Source organism: Nansenia antarctica (assembly GCF_963989245.1).
Source record: "Nansenia antarctica genome assembly, chromosome: 6".
NCBI classification, from domain to species: domain Eukaryota; kingdom Metazoa; phylum Chordata; class Actinopteri; order Argentiniformes; family Microstomatidae; genus Nansenia; species Nansenia antarctica.
In genome coordinates, this window is record NC_137676.1 from 74539497 (window position 1) to 74559496 (window position 20000).

General features: G+C 50.8%; 1 protein-coding gene across 1 annotated transcript in view; it reads left to right on the forward strand.

Moving 5' to 3' along the window:
* Positions 1 to 20000, forward strand: part of LOC308160973 (tomoregulin-2-like) — a gene marked incomplete at both ends in the record, with an annotated part of 53165 nt that overhangs the window by 17346 nt on the left and 15819 nt on the right. The window contains one exon of the mRNA XM_080534895.1: positions 13988 to 14108. Coding sequence (XP_080391021.1) covers positions 13988 to 14108 — 121 coding nt within the window. The remainder of the gene's footprint in view (positions 1 to 13987; positions 14109 to 20000) is intronic.

Here is a 20000-nt window from a genome sequence, read left to right on the forward strand (position 1 = left end):
AGAGAGAGGGAGACAGAGAGAGAGGGAGAGAGAGGGAGAGAGAGGGAGACAGAGGGAGACAGAGGGAGAGAGAGAGAGAGAGAGAGAGAGAGAGAGAGAGAGAGAGAGGGAGAGAGGGAGAGAGAGGATGATGTTACCCGTCTTAATCGTTGGCATAATAAACATTTAAACATGTAAACATCACCTAGTGAATATTGATGTTCATCCTCCGCGTCTCGTTAATGATTCAGTCCAGCCCGGTGAACTCTTCCTGCTGTAAGTGTGGGGGCGGGGCTAGGGACAACCAATGGGGCTTGGCCCTTTTGACACAACAGATTTAGCATCAGAGCCAAGAGGCCTCAGGGCTGTAATAAGGTACGTGCGGTACACACACAACCATGTAGCTGCATCATACATGTATGCATCAGCTGAGAGGCAACACGCTAACCCCGACAGAGTCATATAGATCAGCTGAGAGGCGACACGCTAACCCCGAAAGAGTCATATAGATCAGCTGAGAGGCGACACGCTAACCCCGACAGAGTCATATACATCAGCTGAGAGGCGACACGCTAACCCCGACAGAGTCATCAGCTGAGAGGCGACACGCTAACCCCGACAGAGTCATCAGCTGAGAGGCGACACGCTAACCCCGACAGAGTCATATACATCAGCTGAGAGGCGACACGCTAACCCCGACAGAGTCATCAGCTGAGAGGCGACACGCTAACCCCGACAGAGTCATCAGCTGAGAGGCGACACGCTAACCCCGACAGAGTCATATACATCAGCTGAGAGGCGACACGCTAACCCCGACAGAGTCATCAGCTGAGAGGCGACACGCTAACCCCGACAGAGTCATACACCAGACCAGCACGCTAACCCCGACAGAGTCATATACACACCAGACCAGTGGTGGAGTCCTAGGTTTTTCTAGTGGGTATACTGTCTCTGTGATTTTTTTCATATGTGACAACTGACAATGAAAAGGGCTACCTGTAGGCAAAATCATTTTTCTGTTTTTTTACATGTGCTTAAACTACAGATTGTAAGCTTTCAAATGATGCGTCATACATTGAAATTGGAAACAAATAAGACGACATGAGTATTTGAAAGTTGCTACACCCTGAAATCACTAAGCAGAGAAAATGCCTTTCGAAGATGTTGTTTTTTCTCACCTTCACAGCCAGGTAATGGGCGGTAACAATGTCTGGTTAACTCCACCCCCAACCACTCAGCTGTCAGTGTTACTCACTGGGTCAGACAGCTACAGCTAACATTATTACCTAGCAAGGTATTACCTAAGCTAATTAGCCAGCTTATCATTATGGAGGCTTTATGGTTGTTGTAACTATTATTCTTTTAATGAAACAAAAAAGTCTTGAATCAGAATCAGAATTTATTTTACAGTACACAATAATACAACTCTTTGGCTGTGGTTCTTCAACATTAGCTTTGCAGCAAGGTACATAATCACAACAATACCATCATCACAATAATCACAAGTAAATAAGTAAAGTAAGTAATGAATTAAAGTAAAGGTGCTGTGGCGTCTGGTGGGCATGTGGTGTCTTTTGCCTCATCTGAACAGAATTCTCTGATCAAAAAGATACTTCTGTCTGGCCAGATCCGGGGGGCTTGACATCAAAGCTGAAACAGACAAAAATAAACACAGTTAGCTAGCTGTACACGGTATCAACAACACAACTTATAAGAACATGTGCTATGCGATTGTTTTAGAAAGTCTTACGCAATACCACACAACTTACTAGCTAATGCTAGCTAGCTAACACGGCTAGCCCAACCCAAGTAACAAAAGACAAACAGTTAACTAACTGTACACAGTAGCAACAACACAACTTATAAGAACAGCATAATGTGCTACTAACTATGCGATTGTTTTAGAAAGTCTTTAAAAGCAATACGACGACGCAGAACGTACTAGCTAATGCTAACGCTAACGCGGCTTGCCCAACACAAACAAAGGACTGTAGGCTACTTACATGTGTGGTATGTTGATCCCGTGAAATCCGTATGTTGTCCTAGTAAAGTTTCATTTCTTGGGGACTTTCTTTGTGCCTTCAAGGAGTGCAAAACACTGCCCACCTTCAAAACCACTCTCAAAAAACATTTACAGGAGGCTGCAATCCGTAACTGGACCCTCTAAATCAAAAATCAGATTAAAAGACCCGAACTACCCACTGTACATACTTTGTGTTTTGTCCCCGCCCCCACCTGTGGTGTATGTCCCCACCTGTCCTACCCGCTGTACATACCGTATGTTTTTGTTGTACTGTTCTTCCCATGATGGATGTATGTTTATCTTGTAGATAGTACTAGTTTTTTTCTTTAGTCTGTCTTACATGTAACGATGAATTGAGAATCAAGGACCCCAATTGAAATAAGCCAGTGGCTTTCTTGGGTTTTTATCCTTTTAGTTGACCTTGTATGTAATATGTACTTTCATGTACCTACTTCTGCAAACCTCTAATAAAGTTTTCAATCAATCAATCAATTCAGTCATTACTGAACATTTGATGAGCTAAGTTCATCTATGAACAAACTCAGAACACATTCTCATTGTAAACATTAAAACAGGGCTTCCTTTGTCCCTCCCCCTTGAGCTCAACAGCCAATCACACCCAAGTGTGATGCTCGTGTTATTTCAGCCACAAGCATGACAAACAAGCCTATTTTGATGCTAGATTACACTTATTTAATTAACGTAAAACTGTTCGGAAAAATAACGAGTGGGTACTTCACATCTTTGAGTTGAATGTTAGCTGAAAAAATGAAAATCTGAGTTTTACGTCAGAAATACTTTGAAGACGAATTTGACGTATTTCTGTTTTCTGAGAGGTGTCTTATTACATCGTCAGTAGACACATATCGTTCATTTCGGAACTGCGCTCCCTGTCTAACGTTATATATATATATATCATGTTATAAGGCTGATCTGTGCATGGTAGTGCTGCGTTTTGACATATTTCATGTCGCATCTCCCCCATGTTGATGGTATATGAGCTATAGTCAGTCCCTCCTAAATTTCGTTGTTTGGTACCTGTACTGTAGCAATGACAATAAAGACCATTCATTCATTCATCATTCAATGGTCCAAAAGCCAAGTGCTTCGTAACACAGACGGGGTGAATCTTATGAATGAAAGTGTGAAAGTTCTGTCACAAAACGCCGTTACGTATCCTCACATGTTTAAGTGGGTATACGGAAATCCTTGGCCTTTCCTAGTGGGTATACGGCCTAGTCCTGCGTATCACGTAGACTACAACACTGCCTGAGTAGGTAACATAGACGTGGCTGTTCTAGTGTCAACTGTCACTTAGATCTGTCACTCTACAACTGTCACTTTCAAATTAACCTCAAGATTCTTAGAAAGGTATTGAAATTAACCTCAAGATTCTTAGAAAGGTATTGAAATTAACCTCAAGATTCTTAGAAAGGTATTGAAATTAACCTCAAGATTCCTGTATATACCCTGTGCTAGAACTGGACTCCCAGATGCTGGTCCCCAGTAGACTACACATACACACACACACACACACACACACACACACACACACTCACACACTCACACACTCACACACCTAGTCATATATATACACACCAGGGGAGGCTGGGGGAGGTAGAACACCAGGGGAGGCTGGGGAGGTAAAACACCAGGGGAGCTGAGGGAGGTAGAACACCAGGGAGGCTGGGGGAGGTAGAACACCAGGGGAGGCTGGGGAGGTAGAACACCAGGGGAGGCTGGGGGAGGTAGAACACCAGGGGGGAGTCATATATATATACACAGTGTGGTAGGTAGTTAGATTATCCTGTGGTGTGAGGTGTGTTAGTTAGTGTGGTAGGTAGTTAGATTATCCTGTGGTGTGTTAGAGGTGTGTTAGTTAGTGTGGTAGGTAGTTAGATTATCCTGTGGTGTGAGGTGTGTTAGGAGTCCATTTCTCCCGACAATCTGCTCGGAAAACGGTCGGGGCCGACGATTGTAAATATTAAACGTGTTCAATATTTACGATCAAAAGTCCTCGTGTGTGTGTGGACGAAACTGACAACTCCCGAGTCCGATTGTGACGTGAATGGAATGTAGCCAATCAAGAAGCGAGCTGACTGACGCGTCTTCTTCTTTTCGTTCTTCCGCACTTCTATTTGCCCTGTCGCACATGGCTGCCTCCTACAGGTCAGTCAGGGTACTACTACCCTGATCACGCCAGATTTCTGGCTTGGGGGACGAGACTCCAGACTGTCGTAGGACAGATCTTTATGTATGTGGTGCGCTGTGTTGGGAATATCGGAGCACACCACACACAATACGATCAAAACCGTGATTTTTTGTTCAATCCATGATTTTTTAATCTTCATGTGTGTACATGGCATGGTGGGGAAGGTGTGTAATTGGGGGGTTAAGGCTGATCTGAGGCCTGTGTGTGTCAGCATGTCTCTTCCAGAGAACCGCAGGCGTCCTCAGATGTTCCAGAAGATTCTTTCTCTGCCAGACGACAGAGAGAGTTTTTAACAAGAAGTAAAAAACTGTAAAACTGTTAAAATTTTAAAAAAAGAAAAGAAAGCGGGAACAAAGACAGTTGTCTTCCTCTGTGCTGCTTCGAGACGCCCGCACATCTCCTCACCCTCCTCCTCCTCCTCCTCCTCCTCCTCCTCTTCCTCCTCCCCCTCCTCCTCCTCCTCCTCCTCCTCTTCCCTCCTCCTCCTCCCTCCTCCTCTTCCTCCCCCTCCTCCTCCCCTCCTCCCTCCTCCCCTCCTCCTCCCTCCCCCTCCTCCCCCTCCTCCTCCTCCTCCTCTTCATCCTCCCCCTCCTCCTCCTCATCCTTCTCTCCCCCTCCTCCTCCTCCTCCCCCCTCCTCCTCCCCCTCCTCCTCCTCCCCCCTCCTCCTCCTCCTCCTCCTCCTCCCCCTCCTCCTCCCCCCTCCTCCTCCTCCCCCTCCTCCTCCTCCCCCTCCTCCCCCTCCTCCTCCTCCCCCTCCCTCCCCTCCTCCCCCTCCTCCTCCCCCTCCTCCTCCCCCTCCTCTTCCTCCCCCTCCTCCCCCTCCCCCCTCCTCCTCCTCCTCCCCTCCTCCCCCCCCCTCCTCCCCCTCCTCCTCCTCCTCCTCCTCCTTCTCCTGTGTTAGATGATTCGGTGCATTAGCAGATCTGAGGCTGAGCGGTTGAGCCCGCGGGCTCCTGTTCTGTGAGCCGGTGTGACAGCCTCTCTCTCTCTCTGCTCTGCCTCTCTCTCTCTGCCTCTCTCTGTCTCTCTCTCTCTGTCTCTCTCTCTGCCTCTCTCTCTCTCTCCCCTCTCTCTCTCTGCCTCTCTCTTTTCTCTCTCTCTCTGTCTCTCTCTCTGTCTCTCTCCGTCTCTCTCTCTCTCTCTTTTTCTCTCTCTCTCTCTCTCTCTCTCCCTCTGTCTCTCTCTCTCTGTCTCTCTCTCTGTCTCTCTCTCTCTCTCTCTCTCTGTCTCTCTCTCTCTCTCTGTCTCTCTCTCTGTCTCTCTCTCTGTCTCTCTCTCTGTCTCTCTCTCTCTGTATCTCTCTCTGTCTCTCTCTCTCTCTCTTTTTCTCTCTCTCTTTCTCTTTTGAGACGGGGCTTTGATCCTGCGATGTCCTCGTGAGGTTGTGATGTTCTGTATGATTGGTGGGCTGGTAATTCCGTCTCTCTCTCTCTCTCTGTGTGTCTCATTGACGGTTTCAACAACATTTGCAGACAAAGTCGACAATTGGAATATTGTTTAATTACTTCCCTCTTAAGTGGATTTGAGATATTAGTTATTAATGAACGTATTGTTGTTAAATGTCACAGATGTTTTGGTGCAAACAGTTGTCTTTGTCTGCCGTGGGGAGAGGACTGTTGCCATAGCAACGGCACGGCTGTCTGTCTCTACCGTCTGTGTGTGTGTGTGTGCGTGTGTGTGTCTGTGTGTGTTCATATGTCTGTGTGTGTGTGTGTGTGTGTTCATATATATGTGTCTGTGTGTGTGTGTGTGTGTGTGTGTCCATATGTCTGTGTGTGTGTGTTCATATGTCTGTGTGTCTGTGTGTGTGTGTGTGTGTGTGTGTGCTCATATTTATGTCTGTGTGTGCGTGTCCATATGTGTGTGTGTGTGTGTGTTCATATGTCTCTGTGTGTGCGTGTCCGTATGTGTGTGTGTGTGTGTGTGTGTCTTATAGACAGGCTAGACCAGTCTAATTAAGACTGCCTGTTGGATAAAAATTAAGACCGACTTATTTTGAGGTTCGAAGGTTAGCGACCACCCCCCCTGGCTAAGTTTGGTTTAAGAGCTGTGTTGCTATGGGGACGAGTCAGCCTTAAGAGCCGTGTTGCTATGGGGACGAGTCAGCCTTAAGAGCTGTGTTGCTATGGGGACGAGTCAGCCTTAAGTGACAGTTGTAAAAGGGCTAACTTTGAACTTTTTTCCCCCCGACTGCTAAGCAGTAGACTTCTCTCCACCTTATATTCCTCCAACATTGTTTTGAAGTGATTTAAGAGCTCTGTTGCTATGGGAACAAGTCAGGGCTAGCAGCTAGCTAACACTGTAACTCCGGCGTGGTAAACTACTTCACTGGTTAAAACTGCTAAGCAGTGTACTTTTCTCCACATTGTATTCCTCCAACATACAGACGTTTTCAGCAGAAGAAAAGGGAGTTGATCTCGCTAGGTGTAGCTGTTTCGGCGCGCCATGTTTTTTTTCTCCTCACCTGAGCTGCGGTTACTATGGTTACGGTGGTCATGTGTGTTACCATGGTTACGGTGGTCATGTGTGCTACCATGGTTACGGTGGTCATGTGTGCTACCATGGTTACGGTGGTCATGTGTCTTACCATGGTTACGGTGGTCAGCTATGAGGCTGGGGGAGGAGCTATGAGGTTGGGGGAGGAGCTATGAGGCTGGGGGAGGAGCTATGAGGTTGGGGGAGGAGCTATGAGGCTGGGGGAGGAGCTATGAGGCTGGGGGAGGAGCTATGAGGCTGGGTCTGAGGTTGGGGGAGGAGCTATGAGGCTGGGTGGGAGGTTGGGGGAGGAGCTATGAGGCTGGGGGAGGAGCTATGAGGCTGGGGGAGGAGCTATGAGGCTGGGGTGGAGCTATGAGGTTGGGGGAGGAGCTATGAGGCTGGGGGTGGAGCTATGAGGTTGGGGGAGGAGCTATGAGGCTGGGGGAGGAGCTATGAGGCTGGGGGAGGAGCTATGAGGCTGGGGGAGGAGCTATGAGGCTGGGGGAGGAGCTATGAGGCTGGGGGAGGAGCTATGAGGCTGGGGGAGGAGCTATGAGGTTGGGGGAGGAGCTATGAGGCTGGGGGAGGAGCTATGAGGCTGGGTCTGAGGTTGGGGTTGTGATTAAAACTCGCTGTTGTTATGTAAGGTGTTCTAGGAGCCCCAGGACTGCCTGCAAGCACCGCCCTGGGTGCTGTGAGTGTGTGCGTGTGAACACCAGGGGAGGCTGGGGGAGGCTGGGGGAGGTAGAACACCAGGGGAGGCTGGGGGAGGTAGAACACCAGGGGAGGCTGGGGGAGGCTGGGGGAGGTAGAACACCAGGGGAGGCTGGGGGAGGTAGAACACCAGGGGAGGCTGGGGGAGGCTGGGGGAGGTAGAACACCAGGGGAGGCTGGGGGAGGTAGAACACCAGGGGAGGCTGGGGGAGGTAGAACACCAGGGGAGGCTGGGGGAGGTAGAACACCAGGGGAGGCTGGGGGAGGTAGAACACCAGGGGAGGCTGGGGGAGGTAGAACACCAGGGGAGGCTGGGGGAGGTAGAACACCAGGGGAGGCTGGGGGAGGTAGAACACCAGGGGAGGCTGGGGGAGGCTGGGGGAGGTAGAACACCAGGGGAGGCTGGGGGAGGTAGAACACCAGGGGAGGCTGGGGGAGGCTGGGGGAGGTAGAACACCAGGGGAGGCTGGGGGAGGTAGAACACCAGGGGAGGCTGGGGGAGGCTGGGGGAGGTAGAACACCAGGGGAGGCTGGGGGAGGTAGAACACCAGGGGAGGCTGGGGGAGGCTGGGGGAGGTAGAACACCAGGGGAGGCTGGGGGAGGTAGAACACCAGGGGAGGCTGGGGGAGGCTGGGGGAGGTAGAACACCAGGGGAGGCTGGGGGAGGTAGAACACCAGGGGAGGCTGGGGGAGGTAGAACACCAGGGGAGGCTGGGGGAGGTAGAACACCAGGGGAGGCTGGGGGAGGTAGAACACCAGGGGAGGCTGGGGGAGGTAGAACACCAGGGGAGGCTGGGGGAGGTAGAACACCAGGGGAGGCTGGGGGAGGTAGAACACCAGGGGAGGCTGGGGGAGGTAGAACACCAGGGGAGGCTGGAGGAGGTAGAACACCAGGGGAGGCTGGGGGAGGCTGGGGGAGGTAGAACACCAGGGGAGGCTGGGGGAGGCTGGGGGAGGTAGAACACCAGGGGAGGTTGGGGGAGGTAGAACACCAGGGGAGGCTGGGGGGGGGAGGTAGAACACCAGGGGAGGCTGGGGGAGGTAGAACACCAGGGGAGGCTGGGGGAGGTAGAACACCAGGGGAGGCTGGGGGAGGTAGAACAACAGGGGAGGCTGGGGGAGGTAGAACACCAGGGGAGGCTGGGGGAGGTAGAACACCAGGGGAGGCTGGGGGAGGTAGAACACCAGGGGAGGCTGGGGGAGGTAGAACACCAGGGGATGCTGGGGGAGGTAGAACACCAGGGGAGGCCAGGGGAGGTAGAACACCAGGGGAGGCTGGGGGAGGGAGGTAGAACACCAGGGGAGGCTGGGGGAGGTAGAACACCAGGGGAGGCTGGGGGAGGTAGAACACCAGGGGAGGCTGGGGGAGATAGAACACCAGGGGAGGCTGGGGGAGGGAGAACACCAGGGGAGGCTGGGGGAGATAGAACACCAGGGGAGGCTGGGGGAGGTAGAACACCCTCACTTCTTCTGTTTTATCCTCCCTACCCTCTGTTGAATCCTTCTCCCTTCTATCCACTGATTCAGCATCCTCCACCCTCCTGTCCGCTCTCACCCCATCCTTCGACGCCCTCTGTCCACTAACCTTGAAGCCAGCACGATCCTCTCCTCGGGCTCCCTGGCTCTCTGAAACCCTACACGCTTGTAGAAACTCTTCAAGTCTCAAACTCTTTCTCTTTAGAAAAACCGGCCTCCCTGATGACCTAAACTTTTATCGCTCTCCCCGATCTGCCGATGACATTGTCACCTACTTCGGAAAAAAAAGGTTGATGACATCAGCAGCACCTTTTCTCCTCCTTCCACCAACGATGCTAACACCCCTTCCACACCCTCTGCACTACACTCAGTCTCTGGCTTCATCATCTTTCTCCCCCCCTCTCCCCTGATGAGACCTGCCCTCTCGATCCCATCCCCTCCCCTCTTCTCCAATCCATTTCCCCTGACATCCCTCTTTCTTTACCACCGTAATCAACTCCTTATCAAAAGCATCTGTCCCGGCTGTCTTCAAGAGAGTCAAGCCTCTCCTCAAGAAACCAACCCTTGATCTGTCCTCTGCCCACAGCTACAGACCTTCTCTCCTTCTCTTCCAAAACTCTGGAATGCATCTAAACAACTGACTGACTATTTCCATCAGATGGAACTCCTGGACCGCCACCAATCCGGCTTTAAGGTTAAGCACTCCACTGAGACTGCTCTCCTTGCTGTCACGGAGGCCCTCCACTTTGCTCAAGCTTCCTTCCTCTCCTCTGTTCTCATTCTCCTGGACCTGTCTGCTGCCTTCGACACAGTAAACCACCAGATCCTTCTCTCCATCCTCTCAGAACTGGGCATCTCTGGCACCGCACACTCCTGGTTTGCTTCCTACCTGGCGGGTCGCTCCTACCAGGTGACCTGGAGAGAATCGCTGTCTTCTCCACGAACCCTCACCACTGGGCTCTGTCCTAGGGCCCTTACTGTTCTCCCTCTATACCACTGGGGTCCCTCAGGGCTCTGTCCTGGGGCCCCTACTGTTCCTCCTCTATACCACTGGGGTCCCTCAGGGCTCTGTCCTAGGACCCTTACTGTTCTCTCTCTATACCACTGGGGTCCCCCAGGGCTCTGTCCTAGGGCCCTTACTGTTCTCCCTCTATACCACTGGGGTCCCTCAGGGCTCTGTCCTAGGGCCCTTACTGTTCTCCCTCTATACCACTGGGGTCCCCCAGGGCTCTGTCCTAGGGCCCTTACTGTTCTCCCTCTACACCAAGTCTCTTGGCTCGGTAATCTCCTCACATGGGTTCTCTTAACAAAGCTACGCAGATGACACTCAACTATTCCTGTTTTTCCCCCCCTCTGACGTACATGTGGCAACACATGTCTCTGTGTGTCTCGCTGACATCTCTACATAGGAGAGAGAGAGAGAGAGAGGACGGGAGGGGAGGCTTAGAACACTGAGGGGTCGGCATGGTGATAGGCATCAACACTGAGAGGGTCGTCACGGTGACAGAGCTGGTCGAGGGAGGATAAGAAACAGTGCATGTGGGTAGTAGATGTCTCAGGAGGAGCAGTTAAGGTGATGGAGGTCTTCAGTCTCCTGTTGGTTAACTTTGTGTTCTATGTGCTCATGTTATCTGTTGCTTGTACATGGATGTCAGCCCACCATCTCAAGCTCAACCTTAACAAGACTGAGTTACTCTTCATCCCTGGAAAAGCCTGCCCTCTCCAAGACTTAGATCACAGTGGAGAACTCTACTGCAACCTCCTCCCAGACAGCCAAGAACCTTGGAGTGATCCTGGACAACCGACTATCCTGTGCAGAGAACATCACAGCAACGGCTCGCTCCTGCAGATTCTTCCTTTACAACATCAGAAGGATACGACCGTTCCTCACCAGAGAAGCAGAGCAACTCTTGACCCAGGCACTGGTCATCTCCCGCCTTGATTACTGCAACGCACTCCTGGCCATCTATGTACTACAACTAGCTCGCATCAGATTCAAGACCCTGGTGCTCGCTTACCAGGCAGCAAAAGGGACAGCCCCTGCCTACCTGCAAGCAATGGTCACCCCCCAAACTTCAGCCCGTTTCCTCCACTCCTCCACCTCGGCTGGCCAACTGGCCCCACCCCCCAGTCACGCTGCCTAGTCACGTCTCTTCACTACACTGGCTCCCTGCTGGTGGAATGAGCTCCCCACGGCTGTCAGAACTGCAGAGTCACTACCCATCTTCCGTCGGAGACTGAAGACCTCCATCTCTTCAGGCTACACCTTAACTGTCCCTCCTAAAGACCTCCATCTCTTCAGGCTACACCTTAACTGTCCCTCCTAAAGACCTCCATCTCCTCAGGCTACACCTTAACTGTCCCTCCTAAAGACCTCCATCTCCTCAGGCTACACCTTAACTGTCCCTCCTGAAGACCTCCATCTCTTCAGGCTACACCTTAACTGTCCTTCCTAAAGACCTCCATCTCTTCAGGCTACACCTTAACTGTCCCTCCTGAAGGCCTCCATCTCTTCAGGCTACACCTTAACTGTCCCTCCTGAAGACATCCATCTCTTCAGGCTACACCTTAACTGTCCCTCCTGAAGACCTCCATCTCTTCAGGCTACACCTTAACTGTCCCTCCTAAAGACCTCCATCTCTTCAGGCTACACCTTAACTGTCCCTCCTAAAGACCTCCATCTCTTCAGGCTACACCTTAACTGTCCCTCCTAAAGACCTCCATCTCTTCAGGCTACACCTTAACTGTCCCTCCTGAAGACCTCCATCTCTTCAGGCTACACCTTAACTGTCCCTCCTGAAGACCTCCATCTCTTCAGGCTACACCTTAACTGTCCCTCCTGAAGACCTCCATCTCTTCAGGCTACACCTTAACTGTCCCTCCTAAAGACCTCCATCTCTTCAGGCTACATATTAACTGTCCCGCCTAAAGACCTCCATCTCCTCAGGCTACATCTTAACTGTCGCTCCTAAAGACCTCCATCTCTTCAGGCTACACCTTAACTGTCCCTCCTGAAGACCTCCATCTCTTCAGGCTACACCTTAACTGTCCCTCCTAAAGACCTCCATCTCTTCAGGCTACACCTTAACTGTCCCTCCTGAAGACCTCCATCTCTTCAGGCTACACCTTAACTGTCCCTCCTAAAGACCTCCATCTCTTCAGGCTACACCTTAACTGTCCCTCCTAAAGACCTCCATCTCTTCAGACTACACCTTAACTGTCCCTCCTGAAGACCTCCATCTCTTCAGGCTACACCTTAACTGTCCTTCCTAAAGACCTCCATCTCCTCAGGCTACACCCTACTCCTCCTGAGACATAACTGCTCCTCCCCTGGTTATCCTTTCTGTATTATATACACAGCCTCTGATTCTAATAATAATAATAATAATAATAATAATAATAATAATAATTCATTGTATTTATATAGCGCTTTTCCGGGGCTCAAAGACGCTGACAATAAATGGGAAAACAGAAGACACAGAAACAACAAACAACAGATAACATGACACATACAGTAGAACACAGAGTTAACAACAGATAACATGACACATAGAACACAGAGTTAACAACAGATAACATGACACATAGAACACAGAGTTAACAACAGATAACATGACACATAGAACACAGGGTTAGGGGAGATGGTTAGGGGTAGGGGAGGTTGTATGCATGTCCAGGGGGGGGTGGCAGGGTTAGGGGAGATGGTTAGCAGTAGGGGAGGTTGTATGCATGTCCAGGGGGGGAGGGGAGGGGGGTGGCAGGGTTAGGGGAGATGGTTAGGGGTAGGGGAGGTTGTATGCATGGGAGAACAGGTAGGTTTTGAGGTGGGATTTAAAAGTGGAGAGTGAGGGTGAGTCTCTGAGTGGCTGAGAGAGTTCCAGAGGCGGGGTGCAGCTCGTGAGAAGGCACGGTCTCCCAAGACCTTGAGTTTTGAGGGTGGGACAGTGAGGGGAACAGTGGATGAGGATGGGAGGGTACGGGTAGGGCGGTGGGGGAGAAGGAGGTCAGTCAGGTAAGGGGGGGGGGCAGGCTATGGAGGGCTCTGTATTCTTTGTATTCTCCCTCCCCCAGCCTCCCTGGCCGGCCTGTATTATATATACAGCTTTGTGTGTCTGTGTGTGTGTCTGTGTGTGTGTGTCTGTGTGTGTCTGTGTGTGCCTGTGTGTATTATATATACAGCTTTGTGTGTCTGTGTGTGTGTGTGTATGTGTGTGTCTGTGTGTATTATATATACAGCTTTGTGTGTCTGTGTGTGTGTGTGTGTATTATATATACAGCTTTGTGTGTCTGTGTGTGTGTGTCTGTGTGTGTCTGTGTGTGTCTGTGTGTGTCTGTGTGTATTATATATACAGCTTTCAATATTTTAATCACTTTCTTGCAGATTCACTTACATCGGAACAGTCTGGAACATTCTCAGCGACATCATCAGGATGGAACACAGAGAGTTGTGTTACCATGGTTACCGCCGTGCCTGGGCGCAGGTGCACGTTGTGCTGGTAGCGATGGGCTCAGAGGGAATGAAGGAGTGTGTGTGTGTGAGTGTGTGTGTGTCTGTGTGTGTGTCTGTGTGTCTGTGTGTGTGTCTGTGTGTGTGTGTATGTCTGTGTGTGTGTGTGTCTGTGTGTGTGTCTGTGTGTGTGTGTGTGTGTGTGTGTGGGGTGGAGGGTGACGTGGAGTGTGGGGTGGAGGGTGAGGTGGAGGCTGGGGTGTGTGTGGAGGCTGGGAGGTGGAGGGTGGGGTGGAGGCTGGGAGGTGGAGGCTGGGTGGAGGGTGGGGTGGAGGGTGAGGTGGAGGCTGGGGTGTGTGTGGAGGCTGGGAGGTGGAGGGTGGGGTGGAGGCTGGGAGGTGGAGGCTGGGTGGAGGGTGGGATGGAGGTGGAGGGTGGGGTGGAGGCTGGGAGGTGGAGGCTGGGTGGAGGCTGGGTGGAGGGTGGGGTGGAGGCTGGGTGGAGGGTGGGAGGTGGAGGCTGGGGTGTGGGTGGAGGCTGGGAGGTGGACGGTGGGGTGGAGGCTGGGAGGTGGAGGCTGGGGTGTGTGCGGAGGCTGGGAGGTGGAGGCTGGGGTGTCACCATGGCAACATTAACCCCTCCCATCCCTCCTCAGGCGCAGACGAGCGGGACACAGACCTGTTCCTGTGCTCCACCAACACCTGCCAGTTCGACGGCGAGTGTCTGCGCATCGGGGAGACAGTCACCTGCATCTGCAACCTGAAGGTGAGACGCCTGTCTCCTGTCTCACCACCGCTGTGTCTGTCTGTCTGTCTGTCTGTCTGTCTCGTCTCCTCTGGAACTGTCTCACCTCCTCTAGACCTGTCTCACCTCCTGTAGACCTGTCTTACCTCTTCTAGACCTGTCTCACCTCCTGTAGACCTGTCTTACCTCTTCTAGACCTGTCTTACCTCTTCTAGACCTGTCTAACCTTCTGTAGAACTTTCTTACCTCCTGCAGAACTGTCTCACCTCCTGCAGAACTGTCTTACCTCTTGTTCAGCAAGAGATTGGTTGTGAGGTTGTGAGGACAGGTATACAAGGCGTAGGGATACGATGTGTGTGAGGTCTAGCTCCCAAGGCGGAGGGATACGATATGTGTGAGGTCTAGTTCCCAAGGCGGAGGGATACGTTATGTGTGAGGTCTAGTTCCCTAGGTGGAGGGATATGATGTGTGTAAGGTCTAGCTCCCAAGGCGGAGGGATATGATGTGTTTGAGGTCTAGCTCCCAAGGCGGAGGGATACGTTATCTGTGAGGTCTAGTTCCCTAGGCGTAGGGATACGTTATGTGTGAGGTCTAGTTCCCTAGGCGTAGGGATACGTTATGTGTGAGGTCTAGCTCCCTAGGCGGAGGGATATGATGTGTGTGAGGTCTAGCTCCCAAGGCGTAGGGATACGTTATGTGTGAGGTCTAGCTCCCTAGGCGGAGGGATACGATATGTGTGAGGTCTAGTTCCCTAGGCGGAGGGATACGTTATGTGTGAGGTCTAGCTCCCAAGGCGTAGGGATACGTTATGTGTGAGGTCTAGCTCCCTAGGCGGAGGGATACGATATGTGTGAGGTCTAGTTCCCTAGGCGGAGGGATACGTTATGTGTGAGGTCTAGCTCCCTAGGCGGAGGGATACGATATGTGTGAGGTCTAGTTCCCTAGGCGGAGGGATATGATGTGTGTGAGGTCTAGCTCCCAAGGCGGAGGGATATGATGTGTTTGAGGTCTAGTTCCCTAGGCGGAGGGATATGATATGTGAGGTCTAGTTCCCTAGGCGGAGGGATATGATATGTGTGAGTTCTAGTTCCCAAGGCGGAGGGATATGATATGTGTGAGGTCTAGTTCCCAAGGCGGAGGGATACGATATGTGTGAGGTCTAGTTCCCTAGGCGTAGGGATACGATGTGTGTGAGGTCTAGCTCCCAAGGCGGAGGGATATGATGTGTGTGAGGTCTAGTTCACTAGGCGGAGGGATATGATGTGTGTGAGGTCTAGTTCCCAAGGCGGAGGGATATGATGTGTGTTTTGATTGATTGAAAACTTTATTAGAATGTTTGCAGAAGTAGGTACATGAAAGTACATATTACATACAAGGTCAAACTAAGAGGATAAAAACCCAAGAAAGCCACTGGCTTATTTCAATTGGGGTCCTTGATTTTCAATTCATCGTTACATGTAAGACAGACATAAGAAAAGAACTAGTACTATCTACATGATAATACAGACAAATAACTATTACTATCTACAAGATAAACGTACATCCATCATGGGAAGAACAATACAACAAAACATAAGGTATGTACAGCGGGTAGGACAGGTGGGGACATACACCACAGGTGGGGGCGGGGGACAAAACACAAAGTATGTACAGTGGGTAGTTCAGGTCTTTTAATCTGATTTTTGTTTTAGAGGGTCCAGTTACGGATTGCAGCCTCCTGTAAATGTTTTTTGAGAGTGGTTTTGAAGGTGGGCAGTGTTTTGCACTCCTTTAAGATTATAGGAAGGGCGTTCCACATCTTTACTGCATAGTTTGCAAACGAGTTTAAACCCTTGTTTGTGGTGCAACGCGGTTGAACGTGGTTCGTGGAGCTTCCTCTGGTGTTGTAGGTGTGGACGTTGTTCACTTTTTGGAAGTATGTTGACAGGTACTTGGGTGTCTTTGTGGTGTAGCGTATCTTGAAGACTAGGCCCAGTGCAAGCTGCTGCACTCTGTCAACTACTCGTAGCCAATCAAGGCTCAAAAAATGAGCAGCGGTTAGATGTGTCCTAGGGTTGAGGCCTAGCAGAAGCCTAACCAGTTTATTTTGGGCTGTCTGGAGTCTTGTTTTATGGGCCTTTGTGGTTCTATAGTACCATGATGTTACGGCATAGTCGAAGTGACATTGAATGAGAGCTCCTGATAGGGTCCTCAGTGTGTTTTTACTGACAAGTGAGGATATCCTGTACAAGAATCTAGTTTTATGGTTCACTTTTTTGATTACTTTTGCTGCCATTTTATCTCCGGAAAGATTTGCCTCTAAGATGGAGCCCAGGTATGTAATATCCTCTTTTCTTGTGATATTAATGTTACCCACTTTTATTTTAAAATGTGTGAGGTCTAGTTCCCAAGGCGGAGGGATATGATATGTGTGAGGTCTAGTTCACTAGGCGGAGGGATATGATGTGTGTGAGGTCTAGTTCCCTAGGTGGAGGGATATGATATGTGTGAGGTCTAGTTCACTAGGTGGAGGGATATGATGTGTGAGGTCTAGTTCCCAAGGCGGAGGGATACGTTATGTGTGAGGTCTAGTTCCCAAGGCGGAGGGATATGATGTGTGTGAGGTCTAGTTCCCTAGGCGTAGGGATACGTTATGAGGTCTAGCTCCCAAGGCGGAGGGATATGATGTGTGTGAGGTCTAGTTCCCTAGGCGGAGGGATATGATGTGTGTAAGGTCTAGCTCCCAAGGCGTAGGGATATGATGTGTGTGAGGTCTAGTTCCCTAGGCGGAGGGATATGATATGTGTGAGGTCTAGTTCCCAAGGCGGAGGGATATGATGTGTGTGAGGTCTAGCTCCCAAGGCGGAGGGATATGATGTGTGTGAGGTCTAGTTCCCAAGGCGGAGGGATATGATATGTGTGAGGTCTAGCTCCCAAGGCGGAGGGATATGATGTGTGTGAGGTCTAGTTCCCTAGGCGTAGGGATATGATGTGTGTGAGGTCTAGCTCCCTAGGTGGAGGGATACGTTATGTGTGAGGTCTAGTTCCCAAGGCGGAGGGATACACCACCAGGTCCCACAGCCTGTCTCTCTGGAACTCCTCATAGAAACTCCTAAAAACAAGTTCTGAAACGTTATAATCACACGCTACTGAGGTCCCTGACAGTGTCAAATGAATAAAGTGTGAAAATGGCCAATATGTGTTGTTTTTCCTTATTACTGTGGGAGAGTGCAGTCATCCACTCCACCAAGCAACTCAAAACCAGAGTGAATACCAACAGAAGGATATTGCAGGGGATTTTGGCACATTTTTGGGGGGGGGCGCTACCCACACGGTTAGCTGTGTTGCTCCTTCCACGAATGCATGATCCTTACAAGTCGTACCTCGTTGTAAAGTTGACTAATCAGGCTTTCCAACGATATAAAATACAATACCAATTGGTATTACTAAAGGGGAGGACTAATCGACCGAAATAACGTTTCCGAACTTTTTTTGAGGAGTTTAGAATACCTGAGAGGTAATATTTCGATTCATTTTGACACAATGGTATCAATATCAAGGAGTTTTTCTCAACAGTTTCATCCTTCAGTCTCTGTGCTCATGGGTCAGAGCGATGCGTGGGCGTTTGTTTTTTTAATGAATCTAAATAAATCATAGAAGTTTGCTTAACAGTGGCGTACGTAATGTTTATAAATGACTCTACCAGGCTGAACCCTGGGTCAGGTCATAGCTGAATGTGTGTGTGATTGTGTGTGTGTGTGTGTGTGTGTGTGTGTGTGTGTGTGTGTGTGTGTGTGTGTGTGTGTGAGTGTGTGTGTGTGTGTGTGTGTGTGTGTGTGTGTGTGTGTGTGTGTGACGGGACTTGACGTCAAAGCTCTTAAACCTAATAGCCTCTATGTCTTTATTCCATTAAGCAGTGTAATTCACCAAACATCTTCCTCTTACCCCCCCCCCCCATACTCCCATCACACACACACACACACACACACACGCACACACACACGCACACGCACACACACACACACACACACACTCACACACACACACGCGCCACATTCATGCACACTCTCTCTGCCCTCTCTCATACACACAAACACACTCTCTCTGTCTCAAACACACACACACACACACACACACACACTCTCTCTCTCCCAGAGGGCTGTGCAGTGAGGCTGTGAGGAGGAAGTGAATTTGATCTTGAAGGATCAATGGCTGCCATTCAGCCTCCTCCTCCCCCCCTCCTCCTCCCCCTCCACCTCCTCCTCCCCCTCCTCCTTCTCCTCCTCCCCCTCCTCCTCCCCCTCCTCCTCCTCCCCCTCCTCCTTCTCCTCCTCCCCCTCCTCCTCCCCCTCCTCCTCCCCCTCCTCCTCCTACTCCTCCTCCTCCTACTCCTCCTCCTCCTCCACCTCCTCCTCCTCATCCTCCCCTCCCCCTCCTCCTCCTCCTCTTCCTCCTCCTCCTCCTCCTCCTCTTCCTCCTCCTCCTCCTCCTCCTCCGCCTCCTCCTCCCCCTCCTCCTCCTACTCCTCCTCCTCATCCACCTCCTCCTCCTCATCCTCTACTCCCCCTCCCCCTCCTCCTCCTCCTCCTCCTTCCCCTCCTACTCCTCCTCCTCCTCCTCCTCCTCCTACTCCTCCCCCTCCTCCTCCTACTCCTCCTCCTCCTCCCCCTCCTCCTCCACCTCATCCTCCCCTCCCCCTCCTCCTCCTCCTCCTCCTCCTTCCCCTCCTACTCCTCCTCCTCTTCCTCCTCCTCCTCCTCCTCCTCATCCTCCTCCTCCTACTCCTCCTCCTCATCTCTCTCTGTCTGTCTGTCTGTCTCTCTCTGTGTCTCTCTGTCTCTCTTTCTTTGTCTCTCTCTGTCTGTCTCTCTCTCTGTCTGTCTGTCTGTCTGTCTGTCTCTCTCTCTATCTCTCTGTCTCTCTCTCTCTCACTGTCACACACTCTTACTCACACACACAGTTGAATACAAATATACAGACACGCACACGCACGCACACACACACACACACACACACACACACATATACACACACACACACACATACACACACACACACTCTCTCTTTTATCTCTCTCTCTCTCTGCTGTCCCAGGTGGTGTGTGTGTGAGGCCGCTAGGCTCCAGGACGGAGGCAGACCTCCTTCCATACATTTGCATTCGTTTACGGTCCTCTCATGCGTGGCCAGGCAGAGGGGCTGTGTGTGTGTGAGAGGACACACACTGATATATACTTGAGCAGTCAGTCTCACTCACACACACACACACACACACACACACACACACTCACACACACTCACACACACTCACTCAGTGATACTGGTGATAATGGAGGATTATGCTCTTAGCTGGTCATGCAGGGTGGGTGGGGGAGAGTGGGGGGAGGGTGGGGGAAGGTGGGGGAGAGTGGGGGGAGGGGTGGGGGGAGGGTGGATGTCCGAAAAAAATAAATCTGTAAAAATGATTCTAAATACAAATATAATACTTCATGGAACTCATCCTGTGATAATGCTCATGTCACATATCACATGACTCTGGCCTGGCCCAATCACATGAGTGATCTGTCAGTGATCTGGAGTGAGTTTGTTTGTTTTCTCCGCCCCTTTTTTCTCTTAGTTCGGGAACTAACCAATGACAACTAACCAATGACAACTAACCAATGACAACTAACCAATGACAACTAACCAATGACAACTAACCAATGACAACTAACCATGACAACTAACCAATGACTAACCAATGACAACTAACCAATGACAACTAACCAATGACAACTAACCATGACAACTAACCAATGACAACTAACCAATGACAACTAACCAATGACAACTAACCAATGACAACTAACCAATGACAACTAACCATGACAACTAACCAATGACAACTAACCAATGACAACTAACCAATGACAACTAACCAATGGCTGTTGCGCTCGTTGTTCATGAAG